Here is a 17,383-nt window from a genome sequence, read left to right as displayed (position 1 = left end):
AGGGACGTGGCTTCTGAACTCAGACAGGTCTCAATTCATGCCCCATGGCCACCCCTTCCCCTGGTATGAGCTTATTTCCTCATCTGTAAAATGCTTAACGTGCTGTCCCAACAAATAGCAAGCAGAAGCGTGCAGTACAGGTTATCTGTTTTTCATGGACAATTATGAGTATTCTTTCCAGGCCTTTCCAGGGTTATTTTCTGGGGCTCCTAATATAGAAACTTCAATGAGCGAAGCTGCTTAGGAAACTGGGTGATAAATATCAAAGGCTTTCTAGTTGATAATTATTTTGTTGATAATAATTTTATAATTTTTTGAGTATCTCTCTCTGCTTTAGTCTATCAGAGTGGACATACCTGGTCACATTTGTCTGTGATGACTGAACATTTTGTAGGATACAAGAATGATCTTCAGGTCCATCATGATAAAGATGAATTTTCAATGTCCAGGACTTAGAACCATAAAAATAAGAGACCTTCCTGAAAATGTCTTGACCCCAAAACTGTATATTAGAAGTTATATATTTTAGGGGCACCTGGGTGGCTTGGTCGGTTAAGTGTCCGACTTCAGCTCAGGTCACAATCTCACGGTCCGTAGGTTCAACCCATGTCAGGCTCTGTGCTGACAGCTCAGGGCCTGAAGCCTGTGTCAGATTCTCTCTCTCCCTCTCTCTGCCCCTCCCCCGCCTCTCTCTCTCAAAAATAAATAAACATAACAAAAAATTTTTTAAAAAGTTGTATATTTTACTACCTCATTGTTATGTACATAAAATTATTCTAATGAAAGCAGAATATGAAGAGATTTACTATTACAGTGGGATCACTTCACATATTTGGTCATAATCTCTCCTTAATGGCTTGCTTTTCTGTAAGGGCGCACAACTTCTCCGCAGCGTATGCGCCTAGGTATGACTGCACATTGGTGTGTGTGTGTGTGTGTGTGTGTGTGCACGTGCGCGCACGTGCATGCACAGGTGCCTTTTTCTAAAGGGCAAACTGACCGCCCCAAACAGTGCAACAGTATCTTCATCCCTGTAGAGGAACTTGGAAGACGCAGCTTTACCTGAAAATCTTGGATGACTCTTCTTGAAGCAACAGGGCTACGGAGGGTTTCTGGAGGGCAGGTCTCCCTCTGAATTACGAACCGGTGAACCTGGAAGGGAAACTTCCTGCTACAATAACACAGCAAGGCGATGTGATGAACACTTTTATTTACAAATATAATTAAAAGCTCTGACAGTTATCATGCTCTTCCTTGGAACCTGAAAAATGTTTTGTTTTGTTTTGTTTTTTAAAGTGCATGCAAAAGAAGTAAAGCCTTTTTTTTTTCATCATTTTTTATTGTAAGAAAATACACAGTTTGAAAGTGTGAATAATGCAATATTTATGACCAAGATATGGGACTCGGGGAGGGGAAGGGAAATAAAGAAAAAGATCAAGATGATCTGATTGAGAGACAGTGTTGAACTCCAAGTACTGAATTGGAAAAGGAGGGAGGTGGGGAGGAATAAGAGGAGGAAGTAAAAAAATTTGATCAGAGAAACAGTTAAAATACAATATGAAAATAAGTAATACCTCTCCTTAAATTCCTTCTATACACAAAATACACGATTTGCCAAAGCCCAATTTGTGCTACTGGGATTCTGTGAGCTCCTTAAGTGTATTCACATCCTCTGCAACAGCAGAAAATGATTATGATACAATCAGAATATGCTGAAGACAAGTTAAACTCTTGCCAGCAGGTTCTTAAAAATCACAAGATCTCTTCACCCCGCCCACCCCCCATCCCCAAAAAAGTAATAATATGTCACCACTGATATGTACATCACAATTAGTTTCTGTAAAATGTATCAAATTTTCAATCTTTAATAAAACTTTGTTTTTTTTTTATTCCTGATGAATAAATACCAAAAAAATAAAATAAAATAAAATAATGCAGCAGCTAGTTAAGGTGTAAGGCTGCGGATATTGTGTCTCTCTCCCCCTTGGCATTTATTATTATTATTATTATTATTTCTCTTTTTTTGCTTTCACAGATTGGTGGTAATGAGTGATTGCTTAAAGCAACATACATCCACTTTTTGTTGTTGTCGTTGTTGTTGTTGGTTTATTGTTTTGTTAAAACGGTCTCCAAAGTTGTCACTGAAACGTTTTGAATCACATCAATACTGTGACGTGTACTATGAATAGAAGAGATGGCCAGGGTTTGGCCAGCACTGAAAGTTGACACGGGGGGAGGAAGGGGCCCCTGATGGAGGAAGAATAAACAGGCACTAGTCCGACACGATGTCAGTAAGAGTAAGAGAGAGAGAGAGTGAGAGCAACGCCCGTTAAAATGGGGAATGTGGTTTTGCAGGGTCTGAATTTTTTTCTGTTTTCTTTTTTTTTCTTTTTTTCTTTTTTTTTTTTTGTAAATGGCAAAAAAATTTAATCTCATCTATAGTCCTCCTTAGGAAAATCTAATGTAACCAAATTCCCAAATCCCATTCTGAGGCTCTCCATGTCAAAAGTTTCAATCTCTCGCTCTTGCCTTTCCAGTAGATACTTTATTCTCTCGCTGCGTTCCTTCTGAAGGGCAGCCAACTCCTCTTCAATCTGAAAGAAGAAGGAGCAGTTCTCAGTGGCTGGGACTCGCCTGCAGGTGTTCACAAACACACACGTCCACACACGTGCACACGTGACATGCACACACACAGGAACGGAGCGCAAAACGGACTGGGGAAGGCTGGCAGGATCCTGGGATAAACGTCTTGTAGCTAATCCATTATAGTTAAAATCTGCTCACAAGAATAGCAATGTTTGGGGCCCAGCTGGGGCGAGCTAGCACTCCCATTCTAGCAAATCAAGCAGCTTGGCTGATCTGGGTCAGTGTCCTGTCTCAGCAGGCCATGGGGCAGGAGAAGCGAAAAGACACTCAGGCACAATTAGATTAAGCTGCTTTCCCATAGAGAGCCAAATGCCCCTGGGGTCATTAGCAATTTAGTTCTAGAATAGGAGCTGTGAAAATAGTCTCTTACATTGGTCTCAGGGAAGTATCAGAAGAAGGTACAAATAACCGGTTAAGCAAATAAATGCTGAACAGCTTTTAGATGCTTTAGGAAATCTTTTCTATGTCATATTCCTCAGCAATACTTAAAGCAATGAATATTTCACTTCTGATAACATTTATTGTGCATGGCAATATCAGCCTCTCTTCATTTTCAATTTTTTTTAAAGAGCCCTGCTGGTGATTTCTTTTGGTTTAGAAATTGCCAAAAATAAAAAACCAAATCCGCGTCTGGCTTCCTCATACCATTGAGCGGCCACACTATCAGCTCCCTGCACCTTTCACAGAGGTCATATCAGCAACATGGTAACCCACGTGAAAGGCATAGGGGTTCTGGGTGGGGTCATAGAAACAGCTTACTGGGGCTGTGGGGTCAGATTTTTGCGAGTAACTTAAGCATTTGGAGCCTTAGGATCCTGCCTGAGGGAGGGAGATTGGGCCAACGTACAGCAGATCCTAAGTGAACAGCGCCCGGTTTGGGTGCTCGGGCAGGGCTCTGAAGGGCGGCTCCTAGTCCTCCACCCCGCGACCCAGAATAGTGCATTCGTACCTTCTGCTCAAGATGTGCCCTGCGCAGAGACACCCTCTGCTCCAGCTTCTGGAGCTCCCGCTCGTGCTGGGCCTCTGTCTGCATCTTGATCTTGCTCTGGTAGGCGTTGAGCAGCTCCATCTCCTGCTGAAGCTGTAGCCTCAAGGCCTGGCACTCCGCTTCCTGCGCCTCGTCAAGCCGCAACTGCGGGGCACAAAAGATACACACTGTAATTCATTCCTGACCCGCTGCCCGCTGGAAGATGCTTCCTGGCGCGGAGTGAAACAGACAGACCCCCTCAGAACACCAGAGGCCCCGGGGAATGTTCAGGATGAGCAGTCAGGAATAGTGCGTTCTGCCCCATGGGCTACAAAGTTCTACAAACACATTCCTAAGACATTCTTTCCTAGGAAAACAAAAACATTCTCTTCTTGAGAAAAACTGGTTTTCTTAAAACCATACTAGCAGGAGCCAGGAGGGCTACGTGCCCCCAGTGATGAAGCCAGTGGGTTGTGGATGCAGACTCCTGAACCCGAAACCTAGCCCCACGATTCACTCGGCTCTGTCACTGTGAGAAGTTACCCCTCCGAGTCCCGTTTTGTTCCTCTCAAGAAAGTATCAGTAACAGTTCCTACCGTCTAAGATAGGCACGAACATCAAATGAAAGAATTCATACGACATCCTAACATGGTTCTAGATGCATACCAAGTGTTTAGTAAATAGTAGCTGTTATTGTTATTTTGGTTTTGACCAACCATTTCCATATTTATGTATCTTTAACTTTCAAACCACCATACGTTTAGATATTCTTAGCTCTAAAAAAAGGAGTCGGATCTCCATGATACTTGGGGCCTATCCCACCGTACAGTTATGATCCTAGCAAGTGATGCTGGTCCCTACTGCTGGCTACAGAAGTCGTCCTGCTGGCCAGCCAATGGAAGAGAACTCTAGTGGTTCAAAATCTCTTCCCCACAGAAGACAGCCTTGATGATCTTGAGGAGCACATTCGGCTTTGGAGCAGCAAAGTCCAGATTATAAAATAGGCTCGGAGAGGACCGCTTGCTCCCTCTCGCTCCTGAACTTTGTGTTATACACTGCACCACTGATCCTGCAGGGGGAATGGGCCAAGTCAGCCAGCACAAATGCCAACCTTTCAATGAGCGTTTGGGGTCATTAGTGGACTATGTTTTGAGCTTTGTCCCAGGCTTGGTTTTGTCTCAATTTATCAGGCCCTCAGTTCAGCTAGGAAGTAAGAGATCAGAATCCTTGGTTTACATGGCTCTGTCAACCCTGAATTTACCACGTTTCCATACAGACCACTTTGCCAAGACACTTATTCTCCATTTCATGCTTCCTTCCCTCATCTGTGCAATTTTTGACAATTAACAATGTATTTCAAGATCTTGATTAAGAAACCTTTGGTGTGTTATTAGTATAGTTTTAGGAAGTTATCTGACAGTGTCTTCTTTAGTACTTTGGAGAAGTGTATCATATAAAATAAATAACATAATCATATTTCCAAGGTATTTTCTAGTAATCAATCCTACCCAGCTTTTACTAAAATCCACTGAGGAGGAAACCTCTTATTTTCCCAATGACAAATGAAAAGAGAAGAGACACAAGATAGGACAGTCTGCTGCAGGCCTTACAGATAAATCCCAACGGGGTTACTGGCTCCCAATTAAATTTATCAATTCCCTCTTGATATGGGAATTTCCTCGCCAATAAAGGGAATGAAAGTCTGTTCTTTTCTATTGTTTCTGTTAATTGTGAAGAGCCTGGCCCAGTGGGTGAGAGGCTCGTCCTGTGGGCAGTTTAGATCATTGCAACATCGCCATCGTCTCTTATTTCTGACGTTCTATTATTAATGCCCGTAACTATGTTATGCTGTACCAGCTCTGCTCTGTAAAAGCGTCAATCTAGAAATCAGAGAGGATATTCCAGTATCTGGTATTCATCACCCCAAAGTTGCACATATCAAAACCCATTAAAATGTTTTAATGAATCATAGGTTTATATCATATCTGTTTCCTGAAGTGGATTAATGTGAATGAAAGGATGTGATGACAGCTTCATAATGTTAATACGGCCAGGCTTACGGACTCCTCTCGAAATGGGGTCAAGTCCCAGCTTCATCACCACTCAGCTAACTACCACTGTGTGAGCCCTGCAGCCAGGAGCTGGCACGTTATAACCCAAGGGCCAAATCCGACTTGCTGCCTATTTTGTCAATAGGATTTACTGGCACATGGACGCGCTCATTCGTTTATGGACCATCCAGGGCTGCTTGTGCACGACAGCAGCAGAGCTGAGTAGTTGCGACAGCGTCACTGTGGCCCTCAGAGCTTAAAATATTTAGGACCTGCCCCTCTACAGAAACAGTTTGCCAACTCTTGCCCTAAGCAAGTGGCTTTACTTTGATAAACCTCAGTTTCCTTGTGGGTAACACTGGGGTTAAAACATCACTACTTCAGAGGTCGAAGGGCTTTCACAAGAATGAAATAACACTTAAAAATACCCTGAACAGTGGCTGACACGCGGTAAGGAGTCAGTAAAGGATAGCGCCACTTATCATACCTACTTGAATCTCCTCCCTGCCTCAGAAGGAAGGGCATTTCCTTCCTTTTATTCACGGGCAACCATGAACCTATCCTCTTGATCCCATTCCGTCCATCTTATATAACAAGCATTCATCGAGCACTTGCTCTATACCAGGAATTGTTGCAGATGCTGATGACACAAAGATGAATAAGACAAAAATCCCATCAGCCTTTATGTCCCTAGGAACGTTCTGTCCCCTCTCCTAACCCGGAACCTCTCCCTGAACTTCTCATTCTCATCCTACTCCTTACTTATATGGCAACGGATCTTCATTTGATACCATCGATTGCCTTTTCCTTCTGGAAATCTTTCTCTTGTCTTCTGAGGTACCACAGCCTCTTGGTTCTTCCCTCCCTCCTCTCCGGCTACTCCCTCCCTTCTGGCCATTAAATATGGGCACACTTCTTCCTCTAACCTCTCTTCCCAAGGAATCCTGTCTATTCCCAAGGCTGCCATTACCGTCTATATGCAGATGACTCCCACCTCTATTTCAGACTTCTCTCCTGAGGCCCAGAACAGCTTATCCAGTCTGCGAGGGACACCTTCACCTGGATGGTGCCCGGGCCCTCAAGCTCAGCATGACTAACATTAGCTAATCGTCATTCCCTTCCCTCTTCCCCAAGCTGCTCTACTTCCTTTTATTTTATTTTTTTTACCATATAGATAAATGGTACCATCATCCACTGTTTTGCTCAAACCGCAGCCTAGGAGTCATTCTTAATCCTTCATGCTCCATGGTCACCCTGTTACGGGATGCTTTCACTTCCACCTGCTGCCTCTCTCTCACATTTCATCACGTTCTCCATCCATCTGTCCCCTTCCAGTCTAGGCATCACTTGCTCCTACCCAGGTGAGAGCAGCACCTATATATACACCATCTCCTGAGATTCATCTGACCATCTCCCAGGCCATTCTCTGCCTGTCACTGGAGTGATTGTTTAAAAATGCAAGTCTGTATATTGAAACCAATTTGAAAATAAACTATAAAAAAAAAAAAAAGGCAAATCTGATGTCAGACCCCCCCCCTCCCAATAATGCTCTTCTATCGCCTCCCATTGCTTTTAGGATAAAGGGCAAAATCCTTAAGAAAGAAACCTTACAGGCATGTATGTGATCTGGCCCCTGTTTAGCCTCCAGTCTTATTCTCATTTGGTCTCTGTCTCCTTCTCTCTGTTTCAAACACAGTGGGCTCTGAGTTCTTCAGAAGTGCCACTACTTCCCCAATCTTGACAAATACAGTTCCTTTTGCCTAGAATGTGCTCCCTGCACCTCAGCTTAGCTACTCATTGTGTCTGTGAGGCCTTTCCTGACTCTCCAGACCAGCCTATGCTCCTGGTTCCATTGTTGGCACATGGTACTTGCTCTGCCATTACACAGAGGCCTCTTTCAACCTGCTTCCGCACTCCTCCATAAATCCCAAGAAGACACGATTGATGATTATCTCATTCACTGCAGTACCCCAGGATGCCTGGGGCACGGTAGGGCACTCAATAGATACTTACTGGATGAATGAATACACGGACTCCTACCTTGAACCTCACGTTTAAGCCTTTCCCAAAGAATAGAAGTCCTCTTTCAACTGTCCCTTCCTCTAGCCACAGTTCTCTCTCCTGTCCTTCACTGACGAGCAGCTGGGAAAAGTAATCTCATTCATTGTAAAGTATCTATCTCACTTTATACTCACGTCTTCTACCACCCCTCCACCGTGACAGTCACTGGACAAATCCACCGCTAGGTCTGGCTGGTCTCTTAGCTGCATGTGAAATGATCAGCTTGAAGCTTCTGTTCTGGCGTCTCTGACATGCTCTCTCCAGTTCCCCTCCCACAATGATTGTTCACCTTTGGTTTGCTTCTACTCTGCTTTCAAATGGTGGTGTCCACAACTCTGCCCTTAGTACCCTTCCTAATAAAAATCTCCTATCCCCAGAAGGACAGGACATTCCCAAGAGCCACAACTTCCCCATGTAACGTAACTTGGGTGCCTAGTTATTTGCCGTGTGTACTAATGCCCTCTGGGACTACAGATTTCTCTCTCTGTACCTCTCTACCTGGATACCCATGTAGCTCAGTTAGCACATTCACAGCTTGGTCGGTTACCTGCGCGGCATCCAAGCTCACCTCTCCTATTTTTCTATCTTGGTAAAATGATGACTCATTCCACTGTTATTAAACCTACCTCCTAAATTAGGAACCGAGCTCCATCTACTCTAACTCCTAAATATTTCTCAAATCCTTCTGCCCCCTCACCACCTCCAGGATCGCGTTCTCAGTCCATGGTTTCATTACTTTTTTTCCTGGGTCATAAGAGTTTCCTGCTGAGTCCCTTTATACCTACAGTTGTCACATTACTGCCACTATGTTTCTAGACCACAAATCTGATCCTGTCACTTTCCTTCTTAAAATACGCTTCAGCAGTTCCCCACTGTTTACAGAATGATGTCCAAACTCCTGACCTTTGAGAGTCTGACCCCCACTATCCACCTGCTTGCCTTTATACTCCTGCCATATCAACCACTCATTGTTCCTCAAATGTGCTGTCCTCTTTCAGGCCTTGGATCTTTGCATTTAGTTTCCTCTGCTGGGAATAACTTTCCCCTCTTCCACCTGTTTGACAAACTATTCCTCTTTGAGACTCATCTCCTTGGGAAAACTTCACTGAATCACAGGCAAGCTCCCATTCCTGGGTTACCGAGATCTTTATGACCTCTCCATTCTGGGTTCCCACCATCCTCCTTGAACTTTGGACTCAAACCAAAGTTCTTTCAGTCCCCAAATGCACACTTTCCACCTTGTGGGCCTTTGCCCAGGCAGATCCCTTTCCGTGGTGCCTGTTTACTTCAGTACATTCCTTCAAGCTTTTTGGCTCTTGCTGGCAAGGTTTCCCTAGACCAGGTTAGTTGTTCTTACTTATCCTTCCACTTACTATGCTTTTTTATGATCGCTTAATTATCTGACCTCCTTGACTAACAAAAACTGTGATGACAAGAACCAATTGTTGGTTCTCTAGCTTATGACCCCTTCTCTGAGCCCAGCGGAGTGCTGAACAGACGCTTAGTAAACGTGTGTTGAATGAACGTGTCTCTGTGTGTGTGTCTCATCCATTTGTGTCTGACATTAGTTGCGCAATCCTTGAGGAGAGGAAGAATGATACTATATGCGTATCTATCAATCTTGCCCTCAAAGTCCCTATGTGCCACGGGTCTGGTTTAGCACATTATTCCTTGAGTTCCGTCTCATAAGACACACTCCAGCAAGTATCCGCGTCGGCTTGGCTTTATTCAGCGTCGTCACTTCCCCAGTTCTTTGGGCAGAGAAAACACCAACATCCTAAATTTGTGCAAGAATCATCTTGGGAACAAAAGGCTGGGTCTTGCATTTTCTTGATTCCCAAAGCTCCCGAAGGGGCGGCACGGGACCTAACCACTTACCGCTTGCGAGGCCATCATTTCATTTATACTCTGTTCATACTGCTCTGCCAAAATGGCAAGTTTTCTTGTCTGCTCATCTTTCAGTGTCTTTAAGATTGTTTTGTGCTCATTCTTTGGAGTAACTTCCAACTGGTGATTCTTGAGTGCTTTATACTGTTTGGTCTGTACTTTGCAAGTGTCCTGAAACTGTTTTTTAATTTGCATTTCCATGGCCTGTACAGAAAAAAAATGACAAAAGGAAGAGAAAGACACATGAGTAAATAAAGAAAACCTTGCATTTTACCAGTACAATACAGGAGCTGGGCCTCTTGTTTTTTGGTGCAGGGACCTACTTTGCTAGGCAGTAATGATGAATATGATAGATAGGACATAGACAAGAGTTAACTAGCAGTACCTTTAGTCTTATATTAAATACAAGGAAGCAGCTTTGAATTTAGAAATGGATTTAAAATAATGAACTACTACAAGGAGGTAACAACTCGAAGCATATTATTGTACAACTGCTGAACTAAACTATGAAGCTTAGTTTGTTAAAAATCTGCTCATGATTTTAATGGCTTCCTAGTCAAAATCTTCAGGGTCTTCTATTGTTTGTTGTTTCTCCCCGACCCCCCATTATTTTCGGTCATCTCTGGGATCCCCCCACCCCTGCAACCCCAACCCAACCCGGTTCCAGGTGAGATAGAGGATGGCACAAGCTGGCTGTCACTGCTCTGCGCCTCCTGGACAGATCACCAAAGGAGAACATATGGATGATCCCGCACATCATAAACCATTTCCACTGGACTTCCCCCATGAAGAAGTTATACTTTCACGGAGCAATATCAAAAATGCATTTTGGCAAGGAGGAGGTGTCACTTAAGTCCCGAAGGCGTTCCTCAGGTTGCCTCATGGTCACATGTGCGTTTCACGAACGCCTGGAGTTGTGACGACAGACATCACTCACTAGACAGGCCAGGGTTTGGCGGGTTAGGCAGGAGCATGGCCAGTGTGTTGGAGGTTGGCCTTGTATTGTGTTGACACTGACAGCAGCCCCCTTGACATACAGCAATGGCTCAGTCCACGGAGCTTGTGAATCAGCAGCCACAATGATCCGGAGGCAGGGAGGGCCAAGGGAATTCCAAATCTCCAGTGCAGGGCCTGGCACGTGTAGGTTTACTCCTCATTCCCAGGCAGATGTCACTACTCATCACACTCTCTCCTACGAAGCCTGGGCGTGGCTTTAGTCTTTCTCAATATGGAAGCACCCAATGTAGTTCCTACCGATAATCTGGCAGGACAGACGAAATCTCTCTGCCATATACCTGCTAGGTAACTTTTCTCCTCTCCTGGGATGAGAACCGGGGGCTGCTGTTTGTCCTCTGATTTCAAGAGGGCAGGGTCACGAAGGGGACAGAGAAACTGCACGCCATCAGACAAAGGAAAATGGAGCGATCATCCAGTGCAGTGGTTTCCGAGGCAGCATCTCTTCCGGCGTCTGTTACGTACGGACTCTGTGCTTCACTTCTGGAGACTCTGATCCAGTAAGGCATGGGGCCCAGAAACCCGTACTTTTGAAGAGGTGCCCAGGGACGGCTGACAGTCCTCTAGGGGCAAGCACCATGTAACTGTATCCTGGAGCACAAACAGGGAAACACTCCAGTTTCCTCTTACCTTTAAGTTTTTTGGCTGTTGCCGAAGTTCCATGACATGCTTTCTGTGCAGTTCCCTTTCTCGCCTCTTATTGTACTCCAGCTGGTTTTCCAGTTCAGTCTGGTGCTGTAGACGGATCAGATCCATGCGTAGCTTCTGTAACGTGTGCAGCTGCCTGTACTCCAGCTCTCGCGTGGACTCGTCGTGGCGGATTAGCATGGCGTGCTCCATCTCCTTCTGGGTCCGCTTTTTATTCAGTTCCTGCATTCGGGAGCAAGAGACATGGCGACAGGTGACTGCACGTGAATTAGAAGGAACGCACCGCTCAGTGAGAGATGCCAAGGAATGGCACTACTGGCTGTCTCTTAGTCAAGCCCATTAGCGCTCAGCAGCGTGACTCACGGAGATTAGAGGAACAATCCCCGGAGGTTTAGGCTGTTTGTGGGTCCACCGCTTTACAAGAGGGTAAAGGGTACGACTCTAGCTCTAAAATGGGATTAATGCCACCTGACCTTCTTACCTCGTAGAGCTGCTGTGAACCCTCCTTAGGTGATGTCTCCTGTATAGGTCTAAGTACATTTTTCTTCAGTTACGCCAGTGGTTCTCAATATGGGCTGCCCATTAAAATCAGGCGAGGAACCTTTTTAAGCATAAGATGCCTCAATCCTACAACCTGAAGTTCTGATAACTGGCTGAGGTGGGACCCTGAGCTCACTATTTTTAAGACTTCTCTAGGTGAAGCTAATGTGTAGTCAGAGTTGAAAATCACAGACTTAAACTGGCAATGTCTGCAATGTTCTTAGTTTCCTTGGAAAAAACCCTTTTTTGCATGTATTAGAAGCAGGCTAATGATCTGCTTTTTAAAATTTTAAGGGAGGGGCACCTGGGTGGACTCAGTTGGTTACATGTCCAACTTTGGCTCAGGTCATGATCTCACGGTTTGTGAGTTCAAGCCCTGCATGGGGCTCTGGGCTGAGTGTGGAGTGTGTCTCCCTCTCTCTGCCCCTCCCCTGATCACACTCTGTATCTCTCTCTCAAAAATAAACAAACATTAAAAAAAGAAATAAATAATATTTCAGAGTAAGGGCAGGCTGGGAAAAAGCAGACGAGATCTCTCTCCTTTCATTTTTTCCATTAGTCTAATCATTTCTAGATCAAGTCATTCTGTTCTTTCCAGTTCTACTCGTGACTGCTTTCTTTTCTTTTACTTTCTGTCCTGCCTTGTATGTTTATGTCTTTCTGTCTTTAAGCGGGGAAAGAAAGAAAACTAGAGGAAAAAAAAGTAGTCAGGTGAAATTTTTTCCCTCACCACTTCAAGAATATTTCTTAAATGGTATCATATCCAAGATCTGAACCCTAGGCTCTGGCTACATAAAAATGTTTACGAAGCCATGATTCTGTTCTCAACTTGCTAACACTCTAATAGGGAACTGTACTATACATTTGCTGAAGCGCTATATACTCAACTCACAGTGGACTGAATCAATCTGTTTTCTCTCCTGGGAATTCAGAATTGGGATGCAGAGACAGTTACTCTGTGTGTGGCTGGAATTCAGGGGCATATAAAAACTACATACGTGGTAGCCATCCCCTGCTATGTGGGATGAGGAGTAGAGAAAGCTGGGCTGTAGAACATCAAGAATGAGAAAGAGAGAAGACAGACATGCAGGGAACATGCTGAGGTCCATGTCCTTAACTGGGAAGCTGTCTGTAGGTCCAGCTGTATTATTGCTACTGGATTTTATGAGATTTTTGTATACTTCCGTAATGAATTCCCTGGTTTCGGCTTAAACTAGCTCAAATAAGTTTTACTGACATGCAGACAAAAGAACCTTAATTAACACAAGGAAAGAAGTTTTACGTATACATTTTAAAAAGGAGAAAGAACAAGGTAAAAAGTAGCAAGTGCTATAAAGGACGCAAAACTTTATGCTATAAGATTTCTTGCAAAGGTCGGTATTGCTGCTAGTTAAGAAGGTCAAGGAGAGAAGACGACTTGTGGGCTGGACTTTCAGTTAGAACAAGAGTGCCTCTCTTCTCTGATGGCATCCACTACAGGAGAAAACGCAAGTTGTTTATCTTCATAGCAATATCAGTAGCATTTGCATATTGGTGGTGTTGAGACTGTCTCGCATACTTGGGCCTCATATGCACTTGAAGAGAAGTCCTTTAAAGAGCACGACATCTATTAGTGGAGCAAAGTCATGCATCATTCGTTTGTTTATCTGACAAATATTTGTGGCGTACTTCCTATGTGCCAGGCACTCTTGTAGGCACTAGGGTCAGAGCTGTGAACAAGTGCGTCCCCTCATGGAGCATATTTGCTAGGGGGAAAGTATCCAAAGTATAAATGCAATTTATATTTAAGGAAAAAAGATAATCTCCCAGAGCATCTCTCCCCATGTCCTCCTACATTTTGCTTTCCCTTGTTTTATTTTTCCTCTCCCTGGACTATCAAAGGTCTTCTTTTAAAAATCAATAACTGGCCCCTAGGTGGCACCAAAGGATGGTGAGGCCTCAGAGACTAAAGCGATTCTAGACCAATGACCAAGAGAAAAGCCAAGGAAAGCCCTTTAAATTGGTAAAGGTCCTGTTCTGAGATTACTGTTTCATTTTTAACCTTTAGTACTGGGTCTCTCAATATTGGGCATTTATTCATTCCATGTTTTCCTAAATTGAGAGGTCCAAACTGAGTCTGGGCTGCCCAGAGTCCTGAAACATATGGGGGGAAAAATAAAAAGACACAAAGCAAATGACACTTCCAGAAGAAATCAAATGCTTTCCATTATGTTTAATGGGACGCTGCCCAGAGTACCGGCATCAGAAATGCCAGGGCTACAAGTGATTGGATTTAATAACATGCCACCTGGCTAATTCTGATATAGTCTCAGGTGTGAGTCAGTCATTATGTATGATGTTGGACAAGTCTTTTAATACATGACTTAGTTTCCTCGGGTGTACAGTGAGGATAACAGCACATATACCACGAACTACGATTCTTTGTGAAGAAATGAAAGATCATCAGAAAATGGTTCGGAATATACTAACATATCGTCATTATTTTTCTGTATTCGGAAGTGATAATCTGGCATATAATATCTCAAATCTAGTTTTTTACAAATAATTAAAAAAGTGAGAGGGGCGCCTGGGTGGCTCAGTCAGTTAAGCGACCAACTTCAGCTCAGGTCATGATCTCACGGTTTGTGGGTTCGAGCCTCGAGTCGGGCTCTGTGCTAACAGCTCAAAGCCTGGAGCCTGCTTCGGAGTCTGTCTATCTGTCTGTCTGTCTCTCTCTCTCTCTCTGTCCCTCCCCCACTCATGCTCTGTTCCTCTCTGTTTCAATAATAAATAAACATAAAAATTTTTAAAAAAGTGAGAGAAACACAGTCATGAAATGGTTTTTCTGTTACAATTGTAAATTGCTCCCTTTACCTTTAATCCACACATCTGAGTGGCCGAGATGTAAGTTTATAAGTTGCCATTATTATTATTATTATTATTAGACTTCTTATGAGCCTATAGCTGTGCCTGCATAAAAACGTGTAATGTGCTTTCAGTTTTTAAAGTGATTTCTTATATCACATTCAATCCCAACTGCAACCCTATAAGGTGTTCAGATTGCAAGCACTTACCCCTTTTACATATGATAGTAAGACATTTGGGAATCAAGAGACTAACATCAGATCATTCACCTTCCATAAAGCAGAACTAAGGCTAAAACTCAGGTTTGGGGATTTTCAACAGTTCCCGTTAATAGACGTGCCCAGAGAATGGTTTACATTTTCCTGTGTTCTGCTCTTTTCCAGCCTGTGACACAATATTCTGAAGAGTCCCTCTGTTGTGGCTAGACACGATTCTGTGGTTGCTTCATCTGCACAAATGACCCAATGTGCAGTGCGCCTATGTGCGCACCTTTAGCTCGTACCGATGTAGTCAAATGAGCTGAGCAGAAACACAAGCAGATTTAAGGGTACAGGTGATTTTGCCCACCAACGCACTCCATGCCTATAAGTCCCGGAGGCAGTTCAAGCTGAGAGGGAGCTTAGTGTCCCACATGTACTTTTCACAGACCACGGCCCCTGAACACATCACCACACTTTATAAGACTCTATGTCCTGTGTAAGATGTGAATCCAGGCTGTGTTCCATAATAAACACTTCCCAGCCACGACCCAAGTGCTACTGACTTCTTTAAAAGTAGTTGATCCCGCTCAAGTGAAACGTTTTGTCTTCATGCCCAATGAGGTTGAGTAAGAACTAGAGTTCAGACTTCTAATGGAGATGTTGTTAGCCTATGACATTTAGCGCTTTCTTAGTTTCAGTTCTTGGTTTCATAACTGGTTAGAAAATAGCGAGCATCTGTGATGATAGAGGAAGAGGCTCAACCCCATCTACAGTGATCCTTCTCAATGTTTCCATTAATTAACAGGATTGCTCACACTCAGTTTTGGCAAAGACATAGAAAAACAGGTGCTCCTTTTGGTGGGAGTATAAGCCCCTGGAGGGCAATCTGGCAATATCTATTAAAAAGCTACATATATACACAGTGTGACCCAGAAACTCCGTTTCTGAGAATACACCCTACAAAATATTTGCATACGTGTAAAAAGATCTGTGTACCAAGAGGCTTCCCGTGGCACTGTTAGTAATATAAAATGTCAACAAAATATCCACTGAGAAGTACTTTGTTAAATAATTTTATAGCCATCCCTCGTCCCAAATTTACTATTAATGGTTAAAATGAACCAGATAGGACTGTATATCCTAGAGAGTAAATGAGAAAAAGAGAGAGAAGGGTTACAAAAACAGAATGGTGGACATTTTTGCAGGTTCGGTATGCATTTCCCCTTCTCTTGTTAGCAGGCTCCCCTTTTTGCTGGGGAAACCCCTCCACCCCATCTGCAATCAGACAGTATTGACTAAAGAGTAAGCGCATTGCCCGATCAAGGTCTAGCTCTCCTGGGAATTTGAATCTGAAGCAGAAATGATACAACGATTAAATATGGTGGAAGGAAATAGAATCAAACGGCAGTGCGCTGAGGAATATCCACTAGGCTCTTGCTTTCTAGGTCACGGAATTTGCTTTTCCTGCTTGATTCTTCATCTTTTCCAGCTTGGTTGGTTCCTCAGCTCTGTCATCTACCCCATATCCTTCCAATAAATTCCTTTCCATGCTCGTGCAGCCAGGCTCTGTTCCTCTGGCTTGCGGATCAAACCCACTGATGCTCATGTCAGCTTATTTTTTGTAAAGGTAAAGTTTTAAATAAGCTGAATGTATGAGTACATATATACAAGGAAAAAGATATCTGGAAATAGAGATGCCGAATTAATGGTAGTCAGAGAAGAGGATGGGTGGCACGGGATTATCAAGAGCCTTCACTACTAAACTATGTATTTTTCTGTGTTTGTCTTTTTTTTTTTTAATGTTCTTGTATGACTTTTGTAAATAAAACCTTACTCTTAAGGCATACCCTTATAAGAGTTATTCTTCACTCAGTTGATTAGAACCTGAGACTAATGAAGTCACTAATGAAGAAACAATAGTTTCTATAACTTTTGAGGAATACTTGTCTTCTACAGCCTTTATTGGCGCTAATTGTTCCCTTGGCTTTACACGTCTTCCAAATATGTGCTATCAGAATAAAAATAATTGGCAGATGAAAAGAATCGCAAATATCTTATTTCCAAATGGCTACTGGACTTTTTCATTTGGACTTTTTTGCCTTCTAACAAGTACAGCAACATGTGTAATACGGAATTAATCAGTTTCTTACCGGCATCTCTCTCTAAGTCTCTGTTTCTGTCCAAATTTATATGTATCCAAGTCTTTAACCCTAGAAATAACTTTGATTCTACCCTCATCTTTTCTCTCATATCCTGCGGTATGCCAAGTCCTGTTGACTGTAGATCCAAAATAAGTTTCAAATCTGCTGCTCTGTTTGACGCTGCCACCACCATCTTTGTCTACACCCTACTTCCTACCCCCTGATCACTTTGTTTCTAATTTCTTCCCCCTAACCCAATGTTTCTCAACCTTTATTTTTCTTTTTCCATTATCGTCATTTTAATTTTTTCATCACCAGGAGCTTTCTAGATTTCCCCTCCCGGGAAATGTGAATACCACATGATACACGTGTATCCCTTTATAT

The 17,383-nt window shown here is 43.3% G+C and overlaps 1 protein-coding gene across 6 annotated transcripts in view; it reads right to left on the bottom strand.

Annotated features, from left to right (window-relative positions):
- Nucleotides 1-1,192: 1,192 nt before the first annotated feature.
- Nucleotides 1,193-17,383, bottom strand: part of TAOK3 (TAO kinase 3) — a 172,361-nt gene continuing 156,170 nt past the window's right edge. For 5 of the 6 annotated variants that reach the window (XM_029921769.1, XM_029921770.1, XM_029921765.1 and 2 more), the window contains 4 exons: nucleotides 11,257-11,496; nucleotides 9,604-9,816; nucleotides 3,596-3,778; nucleotides 2,433-2,594 (listed from right to left, as the gene is read on the bottom strand). In XM_029921769.1, the coding sequence (XP_029777629.1) occupies nucleotides 2,433-2,594; nucleotides 3,596-3,778; nucleotides 9,604-9,816; nucleotides 11,257-11,496 (798 nt within the window). Of the gene's footprint in view, nucleotides 2,595-3,595; nucleotides 3,779-9,603; nucleotides 9,817-11,256; nucleotides 11,497-17,383 lie in introns of all 6 variants that reach the window. The other variant, XM_029921771.1, reaches the window with a different exon arrangement.

The sequence above is a fragment of the Suricata suricatta genome, chromosome 14 (genome assembly GCF_006229205.1).
Source record: "Suricata suricatta isolate VVHF042 chromosome 14, meerkat_22Aug2017_6uvM2_HiC, whole genome shotgun sequence".
In the NCBI taxonomy this organism is placed as follows: Eukaryota; Metazoa; Chordata; class Mammalia; order Carnivora; family Herpestidae; genus Suricata; species Suricata suricatta.
Note: the sequence above shows the minus strand (reverse complement) of the source record. Positions and strands in the feature narration are given on the sequence as shown.